This window comes from Apteryx mantelli, chromosome 13 (genome assembly GCF_036417845.1).
Source record: "Apteryx mantelli isolate bAptMan1 chromosome 13, bAptMan1.hap1, whole genome shotgun sequence".
Classification (NCBI taxonomy): Eukaryota; Metazoa; Chordata; class Aves; order Apterygiformes; family Apterygidae; genus Apteryx; species Apteryx mantelli.
The window spans coordinates 13,140,651-13,157,932 of record NC_089990.1 but is presented as its reverse complement, the minus strand read 5'-3'; the positions used below and the strand labels follow the sequence as shown (position 1 = coordinate 13,157,932).

Here is a 17,282-nt window from a genome sequence, read left to right as displayed (position 1 = left end):
CGTCGTTGTCCATGCGAGGGGACCGTGGGCGCACACCCTGCCCCAGGAACCTCGACAGAGCAGAAAGCAGCTGAGACTGTCCGCGCACGGAGCAGGACACACCACGCGCTGAATGGGCCCAGCCCCCTCCAGCTTTACGCACAAAACACCGAGACGTGGCGCAACATGCGAAGAGAGGGTGGAAACCCACGGGACTTGCCCGTTCAATGTTTCCATCACCGGCCACCGCCGGTACGGCAGAGCAGGCAACAACAGCCCCACAGAGCATTTCGCCATCGCCGAGAGATCTTGCAAACTGCAGCAGCGCGATTGCAGCCACCCGCGCCGTGCGGCCAGCAATGATGCCGAGCTCTCCCTGCTCCGCAGCCATTGCCGGGGCAACAGCGCTGATGTCCTAGCAGCGAGGGAGCTGCTCCCCGCGGAGTTGCGGCAGCCCCAAGGCAGGAAACGGGGTGCCCACGCAGGTGTAAGGCAAGGCCAGCCCGGCATGGAGAGGCTGCCGTGCCGGCAGCACTGGGGAGACATTGCACGTACGGGGCTGTCTGCATTAAAGTGAGCTGACCTCCTCCCCCGCGCACTGGGGTTTGCGCTGCCCAACAAACCCCAGGTCTAACAAGGGCTCAAATCTCCGCTGCACCAGCAATTAAGGTTTGCTGTTGAAAAAAAATTGAGCCTTGCTGAGGTTCCTGCTGGCAGCAGCTGCCCTCTGGGCTCAGGGAGCAGTGGGGAAAACCATGCATTTATACATGAAGGCTGACACGGAGCTGTTAAATCTGGGATGTCACTGAAGTTTATTATCCAAAGAGCAGGAGATTGCCCTGCGGAGCTGGCTCGGCTTTCCCTCGTGCTGGCTCCCCCACATCGCACGCAGCCATCACCATCCTGTGCCGCCCACAGCCCCACCTGGCTGGAGAAACAGCCCCGGGATTTCGAAAGCCAAAGTCACAGCAGGGAAGAAAGGAAAGGCCAGGGGAAGGCCCTGCCCAGGCCAGCCGTGCCCCAGAGCGGCGCAGGCTCTCGGCACAGCCTGAGACACTCCTGTCCTCGCGGTCTGACACGGCTGCGTCTCCCCAGCCGGGGCCCTGGCTTTGCTCCGCGCCTCCTGCACCCGCAGCGACCAAGCACGGCCACCTGCGCTGCACTGCGGATGCAGCGGCACCGGCGCGCGGTGGACGCGAGACTCGGCACACCGCACTGGTGTACAGGCAGCAACACGCAAAGGCACCTCACAAAAACACAGACGTAAGCGCTCAGGGATGCACAGGCACACGGGCAAACGCTTACCGGTGCCCACCTGCACCGCGTACCCCTTCCTGATGGCCCCATCTCCTCTGCGCTTTGGGCACAGCAAGTCCTCCAAACCCCCAAACAGTCATGGACGGGCGGACGAGACAGGGAATAGATGCCTGGGGACAAGGCGCTCAGGCGCTGGTGTGGCGCGTCCCGTGGGCAAGGGTCTGCGCGTGCACAGGCAGCACCAGCGCACAGAGACCACGCTGAGCATACGCACAGGCGGAGACGTGTCCCCACTGTGTTCGGATGAACACACACGTGCACGCGACCGACCTGCAACCGGGGCATCCCAAAGCACACGAGAGCTGCCTCCCCGGGGCAGGAGGAGCCGGCACGGGGGGAACCACGCGGGGAAGCAGCCGCCATCCACTTACGAGCCTGGCGTCCCCGCAGCGCGGTCGAGCAGCCTTCAGCCCTGAGACGCCGCGGACCCCCGCGCGAGCCAGCGCCGTGCTGCTGTCAGCGGCTTTGCTCCTGCCCGGCGCGGGCTCCGCTCATCCCAGGGGCCGCCAGGAGAGCATCCTTCCCCAGAGGCGCCCCCGGGGCGGCCCCGGAGAGCGCGCACTTTTAACACACGTGCCGATGTGCCAAACAAATGCAGCGAGGGAAGCGGAGCAGTCCTGCCCCTCTCCGCAGCCCGAGCGAGGCGGCGGCGCCCCAGCGACGGCAGCACAGTGCCCCGGGAGGGTGCACACGCGTGTGCGCGCCTCCCCGCTGCTGCACGCCCGTCCCCTGCACGGCAAGGTGTGCCTCGGAGGAGTTAATCACGCCGGCTTTGTGCCCGGGGACGGAAGGGGAGGAGGGAGATGCTGTGCTCGGGACTAGCCCCTGTCCCCCTGCCTCGCGCAGCCTCCCGGCTCTCCCTTCTCCTCGCTGGCACCGCGGGCGTCTTCCGCAGCAAAGCCCGGCCCGAGGGCGCAGCCGCCCCGCGGGCTCTGGGCCAGGCACCCGGGAGCCCTCCGCAAAGCCTGGGGGACGGTCGCTCCCGCGCCTGCGGCAGGGGTGACCCCAGCTGGGAACCGTCCTTCCCTGCCTCACAGGCTGTGCCACCACTGCTGCGGCGCTCGAAAATCTGCACGGGCGTCCGCACTGTAATGCCCTCCATCCAGGTACCTCTTCTCATGCTCAGGGAGCAGGAGGCCAGACTTACTGCTCCGGATTCCCGGAGAAGAGAGCTGCCGAGTTTGAGAATGGTCATGGAAAACATCTTTCACTGATTTCCACCCTCTTAGTTTGTTTGTAAAGCTGTTCTAATTAACAGTTGACAGAAAATTTGTATTCCCAAAGCATAAAAGAAAGAGAGCAAAAGTTTCCCCCTTTCCCCGCTTCTTTCCAACGGCATCCGACCCTTTGCTGTGGCTAAGGTTAAACCAGTCCCTGCCATGCAAGTGGCATCATGCACAGTGTGCAGGGCTGGGCTGAAAGCACCAGCATCCAGAGTCCCTTGACTATCAGCAGCTTTATTTTTTTCCTTTAAAGCCTTGACTTCCATCTCTTCTGATCTCACTGAAAAACTGGAAAGCAGGAAGCCCCTCAGGATATCGGGAACTTTTGCCCTCTCTCACCAAGCTCATCAGGCCCCTACGCGTCTTTGCACAGTGCAGCAGCTCCCTCGAGCACTGTGTTTCACAACGCGCTTGAAGCGTTTTGTTGTGGCAGCAGCCCGAGGGGACGCCCCAGGCTGCCACGCGGGCCTTCCCTGGCACAAAGGACAGCTGGGAGGAGGAGGAAGGGAAGAGAGAGAGGGAATACATAAAAGCGTCGCACCTCCAGAAGGTGAGGACAGGGACGCTGCAGCAGGAGAGGTGCTCCTGTGATGACAGGTCTTGCTCTCCTTCTTCACCCTCTTGCACGCACACAGCCCATGCACGCGCACAGGACGCGGGCAGCCTGGCTGCCTTCCTGGGCGCTCACTCCTCGCTGCTGCATGCAGCCCACCTCCTGGCTCCTGCAAGCATCACCCCCTTGGCCTCCAGCACAGTGGCACGTGAAGGAGCCGTGCGAGAGGGTGGCAGGTCTGAACCAGCAGCTCCAGGAGCTGTTATTCATAAACCAGGAAGCTTGAGATCCTCCCTGCTTGCCCTTCTTCCACCCCCAAAACATTTGTCCCTGACTGTTTGGTCCTCGCTACCCCCAGCTCAATTTCCAGGTGCGGCTACGTTTTAGTCTGGGTAGGAGGGTGGAAAGTCAGGGCTCCTGGAGCCCAGCTCACCCACGCTCTTTTCAGCCATTTCTGTGCCTCAGTTTCCCTCTCTGTAAAGCACGAGTGCACTGTTAGATTTGGGCTTTTTCTGTACTTTCTTTATAGAAGATCCAGGGAACATCATTCTCAAGGGCCAGCTTTCCCAGGAGCCAGGGGAACAGGCTCTTTCCCCTGCTGCGAGATGGCCCCTCCGGACGCATGCATCCTGGAGGAAAGAGGGCAGTGAGAGATGCTGTAGGACTTGCCTGCACAGGACTCACGCAGCATCTGGGCAGCCTGGCAGCTGGCCCAATGGAGAGGTTTCAAGCCCTCGTAGCAGGCAGCTGCCCTCGGCCAGGCAGAAGTGGCAGCATTAGCCAGAAACTCTCCTCCTCCGGATTCCCCTGGCGGCCGACATTCCTGTTTTACACCAGCAGGCCAAGTGGCCTGGGGCTCTAGACAGGTCAGGAGCCAACATCTGATTAAATATACATGCATGGCACCAGTTCAGGGTCCTGCTGCCAAGGGAACAAATCTTACCCATTCCCATCCACGGGGATACCAGGATCCGACTCCACAGTTGGTGGAAGAGACGTGTCCAGACACACTGAGTTTATTCCAACACATATTTTATGGATCAGTGTTTCCAGATTTACACCAGGAAGCATGCCTTATGGAAAAGCCATACTGTATCCTCTGCAACCTGTCAATGATTAGCCTTCAAGAACACATACGGGGTTGGATCACCTCCCCTCTAAATGTCTTCAATGAACACTTTGAAGGTGTTGTGTCCCCAAAGGGTCAGCCCTTCTCACCCTAAACCACAGTTTGGGCAGGGAAAAAAAAAAAAAAAAAAAAAAAGCTTCTTCCAGAGCACATTTTCAGTTCTCAGAGAAGAGGAACCAGCCAAACAAGTACTTTCCAAACAGTGCGTTTTCCTGACATGACTCTCTCAGAGGCTGTGGCAGCTCCCTCTTCAAATCATGTGTACAAAGAGAGAAGGAGAGGTGGCAAAATGGGCTATTTCCCTCTCCCGCCCCTCCAGAAAATCCAGTGAGTTGGATTATCAGCCCAGCAAATCACACTCCAGGCACCCCAGAAGAGCCGCAGGCAGACTTTGTATATGAATTTGTGTGAGGTCCCCTGGTAACCCTGACCGCATCCCTTAGCCACAGGAACCATCTTCGCAGCAGCGCTCACGCAGTCCCTTACGTGCACCCTGCCGCTGCACTCTGAGCCAGTCCAACCATCAGGAGATCTTGGCTCTCATTCACAATAAATCTCAGCTCTCTCCTCAGCTCAGATATTGGCCACAGGGCCACCAGTTCAGACCTGCAATTACTTGTGGGACAGTTATTTATTAGTAAATGTCTGGCTGCCAGATTCACAGGCACAGATAGTTGATGCAGCTGCAGGCACAAAACACCTAAGTATCCATGTCTGTAAATAAGCAATTGGGACATCTAGATGTCCTGCAGTTCCAGCTATAATTATTTATAGGTGGAACAAAGCAGTCCTGTTAAAGCATTGCCAGGACCTGACCCCAAGCCTGCAGGCACAACTCCAGCAGATATTCTGGATAAACCACCAAAAACATCTCAAAGTCACCTCACTGCAGCCTTGAATTTCAAGTGTCATCATCCAATACGGGCACAAAGCACCCCTTGACCTCCAGGCACAGCTTTTTTCCATGTGTCGGTTCCCTTTCCTCCACTCCTGCCTTGTCCCCTTACAGCCCAAGGGTGAGCATGGACCTTGTCTTCACGCAGGTCTCTAAAGAGCTTGTGGCTTTAGGGTGGTATCAACAATCCACCCAGTTCACATCCACCCAAACCCACTCTGACGGGGAGGTCATGGGGGGAACATGACAGCTGCTGAGCTGGTCCAGCCAGACATGTGGAACTCAGGCGGCAAAGCCCACTGCAGATTCAAGTGGGCTAAATTCCAAGGAAGCAAAGAAATAACAAAACTGTTGAATTGGGCTGGTCATTAGCTAAAGAGCATCTGGGCCAAGAATTCCCCCTACCTGTATTATTGCACCATTGCTGAAGTTACAGTTTGGCAGCCACTCTGGGAGTGATCTTGCTCTCCAGCACTGGCAACCTAATAAATTTATATTGCTGCCCAAGTGGGCAATTTTCCATGGCCTGTCTGGTGCTATTAATGTTGTTATGAGGTCTTATTATCCAGAGAGTCACCATGGGGAGGTTTTTCATTTAAATCTCACTGGGAAATAGCCAAGCTCCTGGATAAGCCCAGACCTCACTCTTAGAGTCACTTTGGATCTCAACATTTGCAAACCCTTTGCTGAACTGCGTCCAACAGGATGGGAGCCAAGGAGACAGTGGCACAGCAGCTGCTGGAGGGATGGGAGCTCCCAGCTCCACCAGATTCATCCAACCTAGAGCAGGGGCTATCTTGGCATAGGAGAATTGGCAGTACTACATCCACTTAAGAGCAGTTGCTCAAGGAAGAAAAGAAAATCTATCAGCAGTGTAAAAATGCATAACTACTCTGTACAGGCTTTGGGGGAAAAAGATGAGGAAGAGACTACAGTAACTGGCTGAGGAATTTTGCGGGTCAGAACTGAGTTGTCCAAGCTGGGATGCTGGGATCCTGGGAAGGTGTCCAGGCCCACCACTGTCCAAAACTGTAACAGGACCTGATGCCCACAAACATTCAACGCCTTGGTTTTGCATCTCCTCTGGCAGACAGCCCAAGGGGTAGAGCATAACCCATCGCTTCACACACTACAGACACTTACTGCATCACCACCTATTTCTTATGAGACCTTCACAGCATCTTCCCAGGCAAGCATGGACTCCATCAAATAGGCAACATGACTGCTAGTGTTCACAGAGCATTTACAGTCATAGCTCAGCCCCAGGACTATGCCTGTTGGGCCATACTCATTGTCATTCCCCACCTCTCCCTAACACCCATCTCCAGGTGCTCTGGCACAAGGTCCAGATTCATCCTTTTCATCTCACCTGCCTCTGATGCTAGACTATGAGAGAAGGATGCCATCTTCATTGTAATCAGGGCTTAAGGGACACAAATCCTCAAGGGCCTACAGCGCGAAAAGCAGATCAAGTTAAGGGGAAGAAACACATAGTTTTACTGTTCACAAGTATTTGAGCAAGGATCCTGTCCCTGCTCTCACCCACCCTGCCAGGTTAGGGAGGGAAAGTCAGGGCACAGCAAATCTTCATCTCCTCAGCCAGAGCCATGTGTTGATGAGGCAGGCGGAGATCAGCACAGAGTAGACCAAAGCCTCCTTCTGACGCCAGCTGTTGCACTGCTCCTCCAGCACCCGAAGCCTTCCTGAGATCCTCGTCAACTGCAAGGAAAGAAGTGGGTCTGTTATCAGTCCTGGGGCAAAGTGCAAGACACTAGCAAAGCCCCAGAAATGCAGAATAGCAATGGATGACAGGATGCTTCAGGAAAAGACCCTTCCCATCAGAAGAGCATTTGGACCCATTGCTGCAAGCAGTTGGAGAGTCTGGCTGTCTCCTGTAGCCCTACAGCTCCTCAGTGTAGGAGCCTGAAGAGTCAACAAACATCTAGGTCTTTCCCTGCTTCTCCATTAGAAGCATCATCTGGGACTAGCTTGGCAAAGCCGGCAAGCCAGGACAGAGCGACAGACCCCTGGAGTGTCCCCATCTACCCTCCTGTGGCTTTCCCAGAAAACATCTGCAGTCTTTCACCCTCCTCTCTCACCTGTTTTCTCATTGCTGCCATCTCAGCCATGCCAACCTCCTCCAGGGAGCTTTCCAAGGCTGGGCCTGCCTCCTGGGAGCTGGGGAGAAAAACAGAGGCAAATGGGCAAACACTACTCAAGAGGTGCAATTACCTTCCTGCACACGTGGCCCTGCCCAGGGAAGCACAGGGCCTCAGCCTCCTCAACCGTGCAGGTAGTGTGTGAGTGGCCAGGCCATGCCACCCAGATGCAGCATCAGGAACAGGAAACAGCACTTGCACAGCATCGAATGATTTATTTTTAACCCCAGTCATGCATATTTAGACCCCTACACCATGCATCCTGTAGTGATCACAGCAAAACACACATGCAGCAGACAACTAAAAAGAAAAAAAAGCACATGCTTATATTTCTTCAGAGTTCCAACAGAGAGAAAACATGATATTTACCGAACATCCATTTTCTGTAGCCAGAGGAATTCATTGGGGGTTGGATAAATCATCGTTAGAGCAACTGAGGCAAATACAGATCACAGGCCCAATGCCGCAATGGAGGGATGATTCTCATTTACATCAGCAGGTGAGGATCCAGCTGGTGGGAAGCAGGCATCAGCTGGGGGGAACTATCTGAGCAAGTGCATCAACCAGCAGAAAATGGTCCTGTTTTTGCTTAGATAAGGATTTGTTTCCCTCCAGTACCTCCAAATCCTGCAAGCTCACTTTGACCCCACAAAATGTATCAGTTTTTGCCCTTATAGCAAATTTTACTTGCAACTTGAAATATAAACAAGCAACCCAAGCATGCACCAGTTTCTTCCGTCCCTGGAGACAAAGCAGCCACCCCTGGGATTAGCCAACAGGCTCCTCTTGGAGATACAACCTGGCTACAGGGCGCACAGCACTAAGAGCTGTGTCTTAGGAGTAGCCACAGAATAAAGTAGATCCACAGTGGAAATCAAAATTGTCATGTTCTGTCTGTTGTTCCTAGCATCATAGACTAGCCTTACAACAGTTCATTTATAATCCAAAATTCCCCTGTGCACACTGATAACTCCCACAGACACTTGCTGAACATGTGACATAGTGTGAGTTAACGAGTGTCTAACACCGCTCCCTTGGAGACCTCAGGGAGGAGGGTATTTATTCCCCTTTGCAACATGACATTGATCTTGCTGAAGACAAGCCAGAACAGCGTGCAGAGATTCAAGGTATCTAGGTCTGAAAATACATTCGTAAGCTAACACCTCTACATAATGGAGCTGCAGTGTAAAATGAAAGTCACGACAGACCGAATATCCAATTTCCCCCAGCACAAAGCCATTAAAAATGGACACATCCCACAGCTTTTAATTGAAAAATCCCAGTTGATACAGGTGAACATGCATTATAGTAGAGGCTAGAAATTACCTTCTGATGACTCATACCCTTCAAGAGGTCACTATAATGGAAATATTCCAGTCTCTGTCCAAGGCCAGAATTTTCTTTATTAAATTTTCAGGATAAACAAGTTGGGCCAGTCATTTTTTATTTTTATTATTGTGTGGGGTTGCAAAGTTGTCACACATTAAAGAGACAACTTATGCATTTGAAGTGATGCAAACTATCAAGAACAGGCACTGCAAGGTTCTTGGTTTCAAAGGGAGACCAAGACCTGGGGCAGAGGCACAGGACTGATGCCAGCTACGTTACAGCAGCTCAGCAAGTTACCACCTCTCATGACACCATGGCCTAAACTTCCTCCACTGCTGAGGGAAGGAGGGAGAGGATCTTACATAGTCACTAACAAACCAGATCTGTTGGCATGTCCAGACTTCTTTAAAAAGCTACATCTGAAGATAGTCAGCCTCATAGGTTTAAAAGCAGGGATATCGTTTTGCATCATCAACAAACAGGCTCCAACTTTGCTGCTTGCACCTTCACTCCGGCTGGTGAGGGAAGATGCAATGTGCTGCTGATGGCATAGATGATGTACATACACGTGTCTTATCCCTCTCTCCTCTCTTTCTGTCTGGAGATTTTGCTCAAGGAGAATTAGAAGAATTGAGACATTTCTCCAGGACTGCTGAGTGCTCAGCAGCCTTAGAGCAGTGCAGACATTTAAGGGCTGCAAAGGCAGCTGTGAATATTTTAAACTTGCTGCAAATGCACAGATAACAGTGTGGTACAGAGTGGCTCCAGAATGTCCTGAGATGCTGAGGTCATTGTCTACCTGATCCATGGAGCACACAGGCATACTGCCTCCTGGGAGCCCCTGGCCATAGGTACTGGTTAAGTAACTCAGTGCAGCCAGTTCTTGCAAAAGGTAATTTGACCAGGATATAGCCAAGGGTGCTGTGAGTTTGCAGGAGACAGTGTCCTGGTGATAGACTCCGGATCAGGCAGTTTGTTCTGGATTTTGATTCCCTTCATACATTTCTCTCCATCGAGCTATCAAAGCATGCAGAAAAGTAGCACTTGCTTAGCACTGAAGAGCAGCTGAAATCCCAGGAATCTCATAGGAGGTGTTAGATCACTTGGGGTAACCAAAGGAATGGTATTAAGCTAAGCAGGAGACCCAAGCTCGGCTGTTAACAGGGAATATGCAGGCTGACTGCACTAGATACTCCTGGGCCAAGGCACTCAAAGCTGGTGGACAGGATAAGTAGGACATAGAGACAGGCTGCACAGGATTATCCTGCTGCACTGCTCCTGTGCTATGCATTGCTGTGAGTTATAAAGCTCATGGCTGGTTCATGCCTTAGTAAGGCAAAGGCAGATCCCTGCAGAGTGACAGGGAGGTGGCTCAGGACGAGCCAAAGTCACCTGGATGGCACTGGGTCTTGCAGAGAGTTCTGGACACGGTGGAAGAGCACCTGGCCAAGGAGGCACATGGTCTGGAAGATGTTCTGCACAGAGTAGATCCTGCCCGTCTGCACGAGGAGGGGGACCGGGGCGCTGCGAGCGGGTAGGGGGCACGTGTCCAGCCTGGGGTGTACACAGAATCATGCCTGTCATTTCCCAGCCTAGTACAGCACGAGCGCAGTCGGACATTTGGTGGTGCTCTTCATCCTTACAACAACTCCGAGCCTTGCCAGGAACACCACTAAGGAGGCCATCCACACAGATCTCCACCTCACTGGGCAGAAGAAACCCCCTCTACCAGTCCACAGGTTCAGAGGCACTAGCTTGACTCATCCCAAGCCAGTCATGGTAATGGGTGGTCACCAGACGATAAGGGTCGCAGAGGACAGCTCTCCTGCCACCCTGACGCAACCCTCGACTTATAGGGCAAAAGATGGTTCTGTTTTGGGATTAATTTAGAGACAGTTTCCCCACTGGAGAAAATTTCTCCACTTTCCCCTTAACTAACTTCACGCAAGAGTAGGATTTGCCTATCACTACCTCACCCCACCTCGGGGACCAATCCCCAAACAGTTCTGGGTTAGTGCTCACCGCTCACGGTGCTGGCCTGGGCTGTGCAAGGCCAGCTGGGCATAGTCACTTGGAGTCCTCTCCTGCCGTGACCTGCTGCTGTGATGGCCCTGTTGGCATTAAACACAACCGCGTTAGCGCAGAGACTGCACAGGACAGCTCAGCCCAGCACCCTGCACCGTCTGCAGTGCAAGCACTGCTGTCAGCATAAGGAAAGCATTCAGTGGCAGTGGCATCACATGAGCCCCAACCTGGAGGACCAATGCCAGAGAAGGTGGGAAAACATGCTCTGAACAGGAGGAGGGTTAGCAACGAGGAGGCTGCCTGATATGGGGCTCTATTCAGATCAAAAATTTCTTTTTTTGCTGGTTTTCTTTTTTTTTTTTTTTGCACCTTACTTCACAGCTTATTTCCTCACATTTCACTTGGCAACATTGAACAAACCCAAGACCTGGGAATAAGCTGCAAAGCAGGTCATTTCCCAGTCTCATGCCTCCAGCTGATGAGGCATCCCTGTCCCTGCAGCAGGTGCATTCACCTGCCAGCACGTGTCCTGGAGCTGGGTTTCATGGCACAGCCATGCCCTATGCCTCCGGGACAGCCCTGACCCACCACCTTCAGCAGGGCCTCTCTGATCAGCACTGCTTAATCGCAGCCAGTTGTTGAGGTGGTTCCCTATAGTTTCACCCACAGTTAGAAGCTGTGCAGTGCCAGGGAAGGGGAATTTGAAATTTCAGCTGAGAAGGTGGATTCTGAGGAGAAAGACATGAAACTAATGCAGCCAGGAAAGGCTCTTGAATCCTAGGGAGGTAAAAGCACTTCAGAAGGCTCCAGGCAGTCAAAACAGCCCTACCCATGTCAGAGACCTCTCTTTGAATTAATGTACACAAGGTTAAAATCTGCTTTTAAGTTTGATACCAGATTCTTTTATGCTGCAATGATGAAACAGCTGTCTTATACTTGATCCAGGAGAAACAGTGATTGAAAAGGGACTTCAAAAGTGCCAGGTGGGGGTTGCGGGGGACTGAATCGCAGCCTGCGCCTACTCCAGCCTACTTCCTGCTCACAAAAAGCAGTAGGAGACCTGGCTCAATCCATGTCCCAGCATACAGGAGCCCAGCACACAGGTGTGTACTAGTTATGGGGATAGAAAGAGATCCCACTGCCTCTACACTCAAGCTCCTAGGTCAGGGTGTAGGAAGTAGCACTCCAGAAAATGAATTCAGGCTTGGGCTTATAACAGATCTCTGGAGAAAACCAAACCTAGGGATTGCTCCCCTCCCATGCTCCCGGGGGCAGCCCCATCTGCTCTCAATACAGTACCAGTCGTTTGCGTTTCTGGAAGCTTGATCTGTTGGCTACACGCAGAAAAGGGAGCTCCCCAAGTGCAGCGGGCTGAATGGAGGAGTCTGGGGACTCATGCACCATGATAGAGGGGACCTTCCTTTGCTGGTCTAGCAGGATGGGCCTCGGACCAGCATCCGTTATTTCTACAGAGAGGAGAGAGGGAAGAATTAAACCAATTTGAATGTGCCCCTTTGCCCTCAGAACAGGATGGAGGAGAGATCCACCCATGCAGGACAGCCAACCCTGTGTCTAGAGTTACCAGAAAGTACATCAGAAAACCATGCCCCACAGATGTGAGATGCAGGATAGCCGGGGTAGGCATGGAGGAAAGCAACTGGATGCACTACTCCAGGAAAGCAACAGCACCAAGGTTTGGGGGCTGTCTTCCAAGGAGAAGAGCCATGAGTCTCTGCATCCCCACGTGGGGAGTCTACCAAAGGCCAACAGGGAACTGTAAGAGATGTGGAGGTACAGATTCCTCCTTCCCAGACCCTCATCCCAACCCCATCCCCATTCTCAGTCTCCTTACAGCCTCTTATCTGCAAAGATATCCTGTCTGAGGCATGCACTAAAACATGTCTTTTCACTTAACCACCTCTTTTCCAGGACAACATTTTGGTCCTCACCTTTGGGAACAAGACCCATCCTGCCTTCTGTTGGTTATATTTGCCCACCTCTCCCCACCATGCTGCCCTGTCTTGTGGAAGAAAGCTGACATCTGCCTTTTCCTCTCCTCTTGCAAAGCAAACTGTTGAAGACTTTATAAAGGGATCCTTCTCCCTAGGATGTTACAGAGACCCATCGAACCTCAGCCACTCGAAAGGACAACCCAAGACATTACCTGCAAGAGAAATCCTATCCGGGATGTGCATCCGAAAGGAAGGAGGGACATGCTCTGTCGTTGGCTCCTCATCAACAGGGCTGAAGCCATCTGCTACCTTCAGCCTGTTGGGTACCTGCATGCTTTGATTGATGGCTTCTGTAAAGAGCAGGTCACAGCGGACTCGGTTCAGTTCCAGTCCCCAAAATGGCCACATCCTTTTTGTTTTCCTCAGATCACGTGGGCAGCCTAGGATTTCATACAGAGGAAGAAAAAGCAGCAGACTGCTGAAAGAGAGTGGTAGCAAACACCTCTTCAAAACCTGGCATCTGCATAGGACAACATAAGCGCTGCAAGACAGTTAAAATACAGAGAGAATCAATGTGAAAGATGGACACCAGAGGAGTTATCCCAGAGAGCTGGGTGTCCTAGGAAGCCCAGAGGCTGGGGCAGGGGCATGGGGTCCCAGGCAGGCTGAGAGCCACTATGGATGGGATCTGCAGCCCAGGAAGATGAGAAAGGAAAAAGCTCTCATGTGTGCCAGGAGCAAACCTAAGAGTTTAGCACTGAACAGCTCAGTTTATAATGAGTAAAGGGCAATAGATCAGCACACCTGTGGGAGAAGAGTACAGCATACACTAAAAACTAGTGAAAAAAGAAAAAAAAAATCCTTTCTAAAATAAAAGGTTGGGGGAGGCCTTGTTTTGTGTTCAGATGCTTTCAAGGAAAAGCGAGGTTTTCTAAGAACAAAACACACACTTGGATGATAAGATTACAGACTACCACAGGAAAAAACCTGTTCTGTGCCTCAGTTTCCCCTCTTTTTTGAGGGGGGGGGGAGAGAAGGATGAGAGGCCCCTTTGCAAAGTCTCAGGGCTTTACTGCCGAGAAGTGCTCTGGGGCACCAACTTCCCAGGTGCAGTTTTACGGGGCGATACAAGCAGAGGGCGAACAACACACATTCTGGGGAGGGAGACAGGTGAGGGCTGCAGAGGGGCAAACCCCACCAGCCCCCCGGCACTGGTCCCCAGCACCCAGACAAGCCACACGCGTGCACAGCTCCCTCGGCCCTCCTTGCTGCCCTCCTCAGATCTCGCCATGCCCAGAAAGGTCTTGCTTTGCTTCTAGGTCAAAATCTTCACCGTAGAAGGTGCCCTTGCTGCCCAGCACAGCCCAGACAGCCTTGGGAAGGGGAGGTTTGCTCTTCAAAGCTCCAAGGGGAAATACAGGAAGAGCTGAGCGAGCATGAGCGCACAGGGGCCCTGCCTGCTTTGATCACCTCCAGTGTCTATTTTTAGCACCTGGGTCTCTGATTTCCAGCCTGCCAGGCTCGCTCCGAGCCCACGACAGCAAGGGCTGCCCATGGCCACCCTCGCTGATGGCCCTCAGGGCATTTTGACCCTCTCAGCTCCATCCCTCCTGCCCAGCCATGCTCTCCAGCAGAAGAGGCTCTCTGGGCACAACAGGACCAAGTGACTAGACCCAGAGCCCAGAGGAATGCAGACAGCCTTTTCCCTCCTCCACGCTGGAGCCGGGGCTGGTTCAGCCCTTCCTGGGCCAAGTGCTGCCAGAGCCGGAGGTGGCCAGGGTAAAGCTGGGGGCACAGCTGGATGGTTTTCTGCCAGGTTAGTGAATTCAAGCACCTCTGCGCAAGCCAGCAAGCACCAGAGCAGGGAAGCAGGATGTGTCCTTAACAGCAGCAAGCTCTTAACTCACTCAGGTTGTCCTGACCAGCATCCAGCCCCAGCCACACTGGTCCCACAGACCAGCAGATCTGGCTCCGGGAATCCACCATGGCCAGGCAGGGTGGGAGAGGCAGTGCCCACAATGATCAGCATCTCCAGCAATTACCTGCCTCACTCTGCTCTTTTCTCCTCCTTCATTAAAAACTTTTTAATTAAAGAGACAGAAACTGACCCAGCATCAGCTGTAGCAATCTCCTGCTTCCAGCTGCATGTAAATGAGAACCCATCTCCACAAGCTAGGTTTGCAGAGACCAGCAACAGGGGTATCTGCGGGCACAGCAGCCCCCAGGCTCGCAGGACCCTGGCCGCCCCACACCTTCTCCACAGGCCACCCCACAACCCCTGCCAGGGGTCAGCATGTCTTCATGTGTGGGGTGGGTAGGGGACCTGAGGCACTGGCATGGGTGATGCCAAACAAGAGCAAGCATCAATGGTCCTGGTCCAACACTCCCCCCACCCATGAGCCCCTCAGGAGACCTCCTGGCTCCTGTAGCAGCAGACACCACCCCACACTCTCCTGCCCCAACCCCTCGCTACAACCCTGCCCAGTCACGATGCCCACACCCTGCCTCTGCCCACCACAGCCCCAAAACCGCAGGAAAAGAGGATTTTTGCAGGGACCCCCTGTCTGGGAGGGGGTCAGTAAGCCCCAGGGCTGTCCCAGAGTGGTGTCAGGCCCACAGGAGAAACGTACGTCAAGCCTTCAGCTCCACAGCCTACCGCCAAGGAGACCAGTGGGTTTTCCTTCACATTTCTGATGCTTTAGAGGAACAAACACCCGCATTGTTTTCATGTCCTGCTCTCTGAAATCAGCATATATTAATAATAATAAATCTAGAGAGGGAAGATCCATTCATTTTCTAATCACCTGTGAAACTGCTGCAGCTCCCAAAGAGCACAGAGACGGGAGGGGATTGAGAAGCAGGCTCTGAGAAGATTAAGCTATTAAGATGAAAATAAAATTCAGCTGTCAAAATTCATGAGAATAAAAGGCTTAAATGGCTAGATTTCCTCCTTTAACTTTCTTTAGGTTTTTCTATTTACTGCCAAGCAATCCCCCTCACATCAGCAGAAGGAGACAGCCTCTGAGGCTCAGGTCCTGCCCTTCTCCTTGCATTTGGAGCAGCAGGGAATTTCTGGCTCACTAAGACTGTGTGAGCAGGTCTAGAGTTGAGGAAGCCAGGAAAACCTACCCGGGGGAAGACCAACATCCTCACCCTGCTCTCCCACCAGCCCGGGCAGCCCCACACAAGCCGGCCGGGGGTGCCAGCCCGGTTCAGCACCAGTCCTTCGCCTCATGGGACCAGGATGCTGGAGGTGGCAGGAGGTGACACTGCTCGCAGATGTGCTCTTTGGCTTCAGGCTCTACCTTGTCATACCAAGAAGAGATGTACTAACACAGAGAAGGATGGTTTTTCACCAGGCTCAGGTCCTACAGGCTGCCACAGACAAGAAGTAGAGCATAGCAGGCCATGGCAGAGCCAGGGTAACCCCCTCTGCCCTCGGCATTGCCCGGCCTCAGCTGTCCTCCAGAAAGCAGTGCGGGACACCCCAAGCGGCCAAGGGCTGAGGGATCCTAAACACAACGTCCTTGCTCTGGTCACAGTGATGCCAGGAGGAGCCCTGCTCGCCGAGGGCAGAGGAACTCGTGGCGTGGGACACGTGCGCAAGGAGCCTGGCGAAACTCGCCGCAGCGGCGAGACCTGGGCGAGAGCAGCGCGCCGCTGAGGCTGGGTCTGCAGCCAGAGCCACCCTGGGCGAGCGCGCAGGCAGGCTCACGTGCAGGCCCCTGGCCCGGCTAAGGCTCGCGGCTGCGAGGCGAGGCAGGCGGCGAAACGCCCCCTGAGACGGGCTCCTGCTGCCCCCTCCCTGCCCGGGCAGCAGCGGCCCGGGGCGGCATCCGGCGGGAGGGATCTGCCTGGGGCTCTGCCCCGGGGCTCCCGCCGCGCTCTCGCCCCGGACGCGGACACGCTCCCCGCCGCGGCCAGCGAGCCGGCAGAGCCGGCACCCGCCGCAGCCGGCGTGGCCAGGAGCCCCGGCGCAGGCTGCCGCGAGCTGCTGGGCGCTCCCGTCCCTCCAGCCCGCAGCCAGCCTGGGGGCCCCGCACCCGCCAGCTTCCCGGCTGGCAAGGGGCGGGGGCGGGGGGGGACTTACTTTTTTGGCAGTTTAAGGCAACTTAACTAACCTGTAAACAACTGCTCTTCCTGCCCCGTGCAGCCAGCTGGGAGGTGATGTCAGCCAGGGCCCAAACCCTCCCATCCTGGCAGCCCGCCTGGGCACGCTTAAAGGCGCAGCCGGGCTGATTAATGAGTCGCGGCAGGTACTAACCAGCACGGCTCCTTCCCTGGGACAGCCAGGCGTCCGCCGAGCGGGTCTCGCAGGCAGCCCGGCCCAGACCCCCTTCCCCCTCGGCTCCTGCCCGGCCGCGGCGAGGCGGCTTTCGCCTTCCGGAGCTCATGGCTTGTCTCAGGCCACGGCCACGCAGCAGCGCCAGAAATAGAAATCAGAGCCGTGCTGCAAGCACCAGGCCATGCGGTCTCCTGGAAGGGCTCCAAGATGAGCCTCTCCTGCCGGTCCTAGGAGCTTTTCTCCCCTTTTCCACAGAGAGACATTATTGTTTGTAGCAAAACACTGCACAGGCGCTGAGGCTGTGCACAAGGGCTGCTTTGTGATGGGGCCTGCAGGCACAGCCCAAGGACTAGCAGGCACCATCCGAAAGCTTGTGTGAAAGTGGCATCTCTAGGGGTGCAGCTCCTGTTGCATGTTCCCCAGTGAACATCTCACC

The 17,282-nt window shown here is 54.3% G+C and overlaps 1 protein-coding gene across 1 annotated transcript; it reads right to left on the bottom strand.

Annotated features, from left to right (window-relative positions):
• Positions 1 to 6,503: 6,503 nt before the first annotated feature.
• LOC106498561 (mitochondrial fission factor homolog B) lies at positions 6,504 to 16,723 on the bottom strand. Its single transcript, XM_013959825.2, has 7 exons — positions 16,683 to 16,723; positions 12,774 to 13,001; positions 11,909 to 12,075; positions 10,607 to 10,695; positions 9,977 to 10,138; positions 7,196 to 7,274; positions 6,504 to 6,815 (listed from the first exon to the last, which is right to left on the bottom strand). Exons 2-7 carry the CDS (start codon positions 12,967 to 12,969, stop codon positions 6,684 to 6,686), a joined length of 825 nt encoding a protein of 274 aa, XP_013815279.1. The 5' UTR covers positions 12,970 to 13,001; positions 16,683 to 16,723; the 3' UTR covers positions 6,504 to 6,683.
• Positions 16,724 to 17,282: the final 559 nt, after the last annotated feature.

Bases quoted from the DNA above. Each gene is read 5' to 3' on its own strand.
- LOC106498561 (XM_013959825.2), bottom strand. From the start codon at position 12,969: ATGTGGCCATTTTGGGGACTGGAACTGAACCGAGTCCGCTGTGACCTG. The intron at 12,076-12,773 runs GTAATGTCTTGG...TCCTCTCTGTAG, and splicing joins GGATAGGATTTCTCTTGCAG to AAATAACGGATGCTGGTCCG. The intron at 7,275-9,976 runs GTGACTTTGGCT...TTTTCTCCCCAG, and splicing joins CAAGACCCAGTGCCATCCAG to CTCCCAGGAGGCAGGCCCAG.